Below are 8,223 nucleotides of genomic sequence, written 5' to 3' on the forward strand. Positions count from 1 at the left end.
GTCAAGACCTGAGAAGTGCCGACCCATACGGCGCAGAATGCGCATTTGGGAATGATATCTGAACGTTCCAGAATCCTTACATGGGGTATGCATCGTCGCCGCAGTCACAGATCAGCTGTAAGTTTCCATGGGTATTTTAATGACAATACAAATCGCCTGTAAGTAGATCATGCGATATGTTTTTAAATTATGCATCTGTATTCCACAGACAGTCCTACCATACCATGTGGGCAATCAGCCATTGAAAATCTTATACGCCATGCACCAGCGTGTTCACCACTGGCGCCGGCATCAGAACTGCCCCTAGAGCATTCTATCGAGAGTAAGTTAATTAATCAATGCTATACGTTCATTACATGCATCTAAAATGATCATTTTTCCACAGAGCAAAATGTATATCACCGCTGCACATCTAACTGCTTTTTTTTTTTTTATAATTTTTTTTTTATTTTAGCGTTCGATATAGATGCACTATATAATATGGATCCGGTGGATTATTGCTGCACAATAACGGATGATGAATCACCTGGAGAACCAGAGTCCTGTACAACAGTGGGTGGAATAACAACGCCGTAATTGTCCGATGCTGACAAAGAGAACCAATGCATACCGGAGCAACTGACCCGCCATTATCGTCTAGCCGGTTCAACACCATTGATAATGAACCAATTGTACAATAAAATCAAGCCAAACAGACGGGTAAGAGCTTTTCCACACCCAATGCATTGGGTGCATGAACCATTAAATCAAAAGCGATTAAAGAGGAGACTGCGTTATACTGATGAATCAACCCCTAAAAGAAGGCGATTGATGCCGTTGCGAAGTGTACCAGAAAGTTGTAATGTTTGTAAGAAATTCAGGGAGTTACCAGGTGATAATGATGATACACAAGAACCATGTATTAGTGTTAATGCCGGCGCAGATTGTGCAAAGGTTAAGAGGGTCAACAGGCATGATGAATAAGTGCCCTGCACCTGCATTAATACTACAGCAGAGGTCAGCAATATCACCTCAAAAAGAAAGAGCAGGCATACAAAGAATCATAAAGCTATAATATTGCCATCTGTACGGGTCAGTCCTATTACAATATCAGACACCCAATCTGAAACAATTATCATCCCAGACACGCAGGTAGAGTCCATTTTGATATGGGATGATGATCTGCTTCAAGATGCCCATATGTTCTGGGCGTCAGATGTAGAATCGCATGAGGAAGGTGGTGTTTCAGGCGCCCCAAGCATCGGGATCGGTGTGTCTGTGAATGAGCTGCCTTCTGCTTCGCTGGATGATGCTGTCGCAGGGACATCAGGCAACGGTGGTAGACATCATCCATCGCCGCAGAACACGCTGGATGAAGCTGTCGCAGGGCCATCGGGCATAGGATCAACAGGTGCGAGTGTTAGCCGACAACCCACTACAGGTACACCAGTGATGACGGAAGGCGTGAGTAAGCTATCAAAATTTAAAATATCACGCTTTGTTAGGCATGATTTTCAGAGAACTCACATGCGTGAAATACATAGCTGAGGGGCTGTTAATGCGACACGCTGAAATAATGCGCAGCAGACAACGTGACCAGCGCGTGCTTTATGATTTTATTAACTGTTATATGGGCGACGTAACAGAACAGGGTAGACTAGGTAGGGAAACTAATGCATTCATACAGGCCCATGCATTCGGTAAAAATAAAAATGACTAATTATGACAGGTCGTGGATTGAACCGCCATGCAGCGCTGTAAAAATACATACAGACATTTAAAAGTAAAGCGCGCTATTCAGACTTTAATAAACGCAAGACAAACAGCTTAGACTAGGACAGCATGGCATGTTTAGATTTAGTGGCCAGAATGACAATGCAGCGTCACGCTGCGTAGATAGACTATGCCGTAGCATCACACGTACCTGTCGGTCCTGGTAATGACGATCAGAAGCACCCTGTGTTTTTAGAATCCATCGACAGATGCGAACGAAACCACCCCAATTTCAGGGTGTCTGAAATCCACCACCATTTCCAGTTTGTGAATTTGGATAGGGTTACATCGTTTGTAGATGCTATGAGGGCAATACATGATGCAATACAGACCATGCTCAACAGCTACATGGTTAATGTCAACCTTTATGACCATGTGCAGTTAAGGTTGGAGGGTGGAAACTTACACAATGCAATTTATTCACATAGCAGTCCGCACGATACATTTAGATGCCGTCAGTTTTTTGAATCGGATAACAAACACACTGCAAAGTAATTCTGAGGTTTTAATTGATAGAGTTGAAATTTGTGATCTCTGTTTTCAAGAATCGCGTAGGCAGAGCCCTGACGGGCCGATGCTTGCAGAGAATACCACACAGTCTTATTATTGAGAAATGCAGGCGTTTGTTATACGATTTCAATAACAGCAGTAACAATTTGTGTCTGGCGGCTAGTCTCTGCAAACTTCTGGACAATGATAATTCCACGGATATTGTTATACATGGTCAAGCTCTTGAGCTTCATAAAGCTTTGAACCTGCTCCTTGATAAGCCGATCAGCTTTAGCGATGTTGCTTGTTTTGAAAATCACTAAAAGCAACAATTAGGGGATTGGCATTATTATTGTACAGACAGTCAATACAAAGACAACATACTGTTTATCTTATGGCACAACGACCATTACTACGGTATATTAGACATAAAAGCGTTTGTGGGTGCCCGATTCTTCTGCAAGTTTTGCCACACAGCGTACCACCAAAAAAATAATCACGACTGCCTCTTCTTTTGTAAGGCCTGTCTCAGGCGTGTGTTGAAACAGGAAAAGCGGCGCTAAGATGCCCTGTGTGTAGGGTGTCTTGCAGGTCAACCGATTGTTTAGAAGAGCACAAGGCTCTAGCATTGTCTTCCAAAACACTGTATTCCAAAAATTGTATTGCGACCGCTGCAGTTTGTACACCACCCCCGGTCACAAGTGTCGGGGAATGACATGTCCCGTTTGCAAGGTGTGCATTGGCAGTTTTGTGGGTCATTTGTGTTATATCCAAAACATTAAACCTGTGTATCCTACAAAAAAATACTTTTTTTTTTTTTTTCTTTTATGATTTTGAATGTATGCAGGAGATGGGTGTACACATACCAAATTACTGTTATGCATTAGCACTAGGGGGTGAACAGTCCTGGGTGATTCAAACAGCAGATGAACAATCCTGGGAGTTTCAGGGCGTTGCTTGTATCGAAGACTTTGTAAAAACATTCATGAGACCAAAATTTGAGGGGTACACATTCATAGCCCATAATGCCGGTCGTTATGATGGGTACTTTGTAATGCGCCAACTGATTAAGGAGAAATTTAAAATCAATGTGCTGGCGTAAGGTGGTAAACTGATGTGCATTAAGGTTCTTGATTTAAAGATAAGATTTATCGACTCATTACATTTTCTGCCCATGCACCTCAGTCGTTTACCAAAAGCGATGGGATTTGACGGCTCAAAAGGCCATTTCCTGCATTTTTTTAACACCGCCGCTAAACAAAATTATATAGGCGTCATGCCGGATATTCAGCATTTCGGCATACAATATATGATGGAATCAGAGTTAGCTGAATTCAAAGAGTGGTATGAGAAATAAAAGCATATGCCATTTAACTTCCAGGATGAACTTAAAACGCTATTGCAAGCAGGATGTGGTAATACTACAGAGGGCTTGTAAGACCTTCCGAGACGCTGTTTTAGCGATGACATCAGAGGATGTAATTGTTTATAAAAGAAATGGTCCCATCATTGTTAAGAGGCACGTTGACCCGTTTCAACTTACCACATTAGCGTCGGTATGTATGGCCATGTACCGATGTAAATTTTTAAAGGTGCTTGTACCGGGCGATAACTATCATAAGACTCAGAAGCACTACTCAACACTGGCCATACAGTGGTTAATGTACATAGCGCATACAGAGGGCATAGACATAAGACACACATTTCAAGGGGCTGAGAAGAAAGTCGGTAGATACTACCTGGACAGATACGCCGTTATCAACTTTGTACAAACTGTGTTTGAGTTCTAAGGTTGTAGCGCTTGTTACAACCCCGATGATGAAAACAAAGTGACTCAAATGACCTACGGACAGTTGAGTCACAAGACGCAGGTGAGAATGAACTTTGTTAAACTGTGCGGGTTTCACGTGCGTGTTATTTGGGAGTGCGAGTAGAAAAAAGTTACAAGAGAATGCGTGTCTACAGACATTTCTTAAGGACAGGGATTTGCCCGAACCCTTGGACCTGCACGCTGCACTTTACGGCTGATGTACAAACTCCATAAAGCTGTATCACCAAACGCAACAGGACGAGTGCATACACTACTATGATTTTACCAGTCTGTACCCATTTATCAACAAAACCAAATCATATCCTGTAAAACATCCCAGGATCATTTATAAAGATTTTGGCGATCTCACAACATATTTTGGCATCGCCAAAGTAAAAGTGTACAATCCCCGTGGGCTTTTCTTTCCGGTTCTACCTGTTAAAATGGTCGGTAAACTAATGTTTCCCTTATGTCGAACATGCTGCGAGTCTGGGAAGGCAGAAACGTGTGAACATAATGATGAGGAACGAGCCCTCGTCGGTACGTGGTGTACCGTAGAGTTAAATTTAGCCTTTGACAAGGGTTACAAAGTGTGTAAAATCTATGAGGTGTGGCATTTTGATAACCAATCTGATGATATGTTTTCAGGGTACATTAAATTACATCTCGGGGACAAACAAGAGGCATCCGGTTATCCCGAATGGTGTACAGACTCTGAGAAATGCCAAGCGTATATAGACGCCTATTAAAAAAATGAAGGGGTGTCTTTACGGCCGGATCATATTCATATTAATCCGGCCAAGCGTCAGCTGTCAAAACTCTTCCTTAATAGCCTTTGGGGTAAATTTGCACAACGGTGTAACTTACCCAACACCGCAATTGTCTCAAACCCCGACAAACTTTTTGAATATGCGTTTTTGCCCCACTGAGGTATATTCTTTAGACTTCATAGATGATGACGCAGTGATGGTGAATTGGAAATACGCCAAAGATCATTACACTAGCTCGCGTATTTGTAATATTTTTATAGCCGCAATAACAACGGCGTATGCCCGTATTGAACTGTACAAACTGCTGGATAGGTTGCAAGAGCACTGTCTTTACCACGATACAGACTCTGTCATTTTTGTCAGCAGACCCGGTGATTGGAATCTGCCATTGGGTGATTATCTAGGCGAACTGACTAGGGAAATCCCGGCTGGAGCGCATATAACTGAGTTTGTCTCAGCGGGACCCAAGTAATATGGATATCATTTAAATAACTGAAAGACTAGTTTAAAAGTTAAAGGAATCACGCTTAATGTTGATAATGCGCAACATGTCAACTTTGACAGCCTGAAAGACCTGGTCTTAGATTATCCTTTAAACCCTGAAGGCGACGACCAGGAAAAAATTGTGATTTGCCAGCCCAGGATAGTGCGTTTTAAAAGGTATTGGCAGATTGAAACACGAGTGCTGCAGAAAACGCAAAAGTGCGTTTACACTAAACGGAAGCTTACAGATAACTTCACAATGCTACCCTTTGGGTTTTAAGATGGATATCAGGCTGCAACACCCCTTTTCATGTATTTTAGCAGGTCCCTCCAACTCGGGTAAAAGTTATTTTGTGAAAATGCTGCTGCATAATTCCGCTATGCACATCTCGCACGTTCCCGATAATATTGTTTGGTTTTACTCTTGCTGGCAGTCAATGTATGATCATCTTCTGCGCAATTACCCCTCTATGCGTTTTATAGAGGGGCTACCTGAGACTTTTAATGACGACCAACTTTTCCCTCCTGATAAGGTTAATTTAGCAGTGGTTGATCTGATGTAGTCGACTAGTAATAATTCGGAGATTGAGAAAGCTTTCACAAAGTATGTACACCATAGAAATCTCAGTATCCATGTACCTTGTGCAAAATGTGTTTTGTCAGGGTAAAAAGAGCAGAACTATACAGTTAAATACAAAATATATGGTTCTCTTTCAAAAATCCTATGTATAAATTGCAAGGCTAGGCAGATGTATCCCGGTAAATCGATGTTCTTTTTAGAGGCTTTTGAAGACGCGACCAGAGCTCCTTATGGGTGTTTACTGGTTGATTTAAGAAACAACACACTTGAGTACTGTTTACGAAGCGGGTTATTCCTGCCGGATACACCGGTAGCGTATGTCTTTAAAAAGCATGCTTCTAAAAATCTGTAATTCTTCAACTTTTAGTCATTTGCCATAGCGACACCATCAGCGAGCATGTCGGCGCGCTTACGTTGTAATTGGGTGCTTTTAAAAGCATTAATAAAGGCGCCACCGACTCAAAGAAATGCTATTTTATCCATGGCTTCAAATGATTTGGTGACTGCCATTTGTGAGATTGCGCTCAACATGCTAAAAGGTAAAATACCATTGGCACAACGACAGTTGAATTACCTTAAAAAGAAGCGCAACCTTATAAAATCGATATGTAATAAGAAATGCACCTTTGGTAAAAAGAAGCGATTGGTGAAACAGTCCGGCGGATTTATTGGGTCGCTGCTTGGATTTGCTATACTGTTAATAACTGGGCTTCTGACTAATCGTTGATGGAATACGCTGAGAAGATGTATCTGGTGCCTCAGCAGCTGATAGAGCACTTGCGCAACAAACCGGGTAACGATGATATACATAAAACAGCTGCGCAAGGCCTAGATGCAGAGATCATAAACGTACTACAGAGTAATGATTTATCGGAGTATGATAAGGCTAAGCGTTACACATCCACGTTGCAGAAATATCTGGTGTTGAGTAAGCAGTCTGATGGGGAGATGTCAACTTTAACTCTCTTAACGCCCAAAACACCAACTGTTCCTCAAACTACTAACTCTGACCAGGTAATTGGTTCTGACACCGTTTATCAAGAAGTTTTGGACGGTGTTAATGACTGGTATAGGAAAAACAGCGAGATACTTTTAAATAAAATGGCCAGGTCTAAACACATCACAAACTGGAACGCTAAAGGCGAGATCCTATATAAAGGTAATGCTGTACAGGGTTCCAACATGCTGGATTTAATAAGAAGCATCACTCAAAGCCACAGCGTGTCGTGCCGTAAAATGCCGAATGGTTGGGCCGAGGTTATGCAGGCCATGGCGGAATTAAATATACCGTCCACCGTGGTCGCCAACACGTCCAATAGGCTGCAGCTAGACCATTTAAAGGCAGAAACATATACCGTTGGTGATGGGTATTTACCAACCCCACCGTCGCTACAAGCACATAAGAAAAAACGTTTAAATTTTTTAAGCACCCCCAGATTAACAACGACACACGGTTACTTAATGCCTAGAAAAATATCTTTAGAAATGTTTAAGGATACCCCGTGGCTGAGTCTATAATCTGTTTTGTATTGTATATTGTTTATAAATGCATGTATTGTAATAGTTTAAAAATTGTTTATTATAACTATGAATCATTATACATAATTGCTTCAAACATCACTCTGATTACAACTATGATAATAAAAATGACGATGTATCTGTAAATATACTTTTATGTTACAATAAAATATGTTTATGATTTAGAACGGATTGTTTTGTTCTTTGTTTCTAATCGCTGTTTTATGGAAGAACATGCAACAACATAATGTTTAAAACTGTTGTTTATTATACATAAATTGTTTCAAATGCAGGGTTGATTACAAGTTACACATTTCTGTATACAATTATCCGTATAGCGGCTCAAACAATGCCTTTTCGGCAGCCGCCTAACAAACATTGCAACTACATGGTCATTACATTTTGTATCATTACTAAATCTGGACATAATTTCCTCATATTTGTAGTTTTTACACATTAAAAATATAAAGTAAATACAATATTGACCGCATACAGCGCTTGAAAAGCCTTGTAACCGGCGGTTTTGGTGACAAATGCTTTTTGAATTAAAATGTAAAAACTTTGATATTCTTTTGAAAAATAACACTGTCTGGCACGAGTCCATAAGAATCAAAGAAATAACAAAGTCCCGCTTCATTAAAATAAACGGCCAACCAGTGTTCACCGGGCTGACCGCTACTATGCGTGTTGATTACAAACGCGCAGGGGTAATGCGCCAGTTTATCAGTAGGCAACATATCGCACTGTAGGTTCCTTTAAAATAACGGTGCATGCTTGGTTCCATGTAGAGAATACAATTTATCTGTAGTATGTTCATCATC

General features: G+C 41.1%; 1 protein-coding gene across 1 annotated transcript; it reads left to right on the top strand.

Moving 5' to 3' along the window:
* Window positions 1–576: 576 nt before the first annotated feature.
* On the top strand, window positions 577–2,564 carry LOC148509079 (uncharacterized; the record flags this gene model as incomplete). The annotated part of the gene is made up of 3 exons (XM_088443663.1): window positions 577–942; window positions 997–1,443; window positions 2,298–2,564. Coding segments are annotated over 3 exons (1,080 nt in total), but the record flags the coding sequence as incomplete, so codon positions are not given.
* Window positions 2,565–8,223: the final 5,659 nt, after the last annotated feature.

This window comes from Taudactylus pleione, unplaced genomic scaffold (genome assembly GCF_031769625.1).
Source record: "Taudactylus pleione unplaced genomic scaffold, aTauple2 ptg000332l, whole genome shotgun sequence".
Taxonomy (NCBI): Eukaryota; Metazoa; Chordata; class Amphibia; order Anura; family Myobatrachidae; genus Taudactylus; species Taudactylus pleione.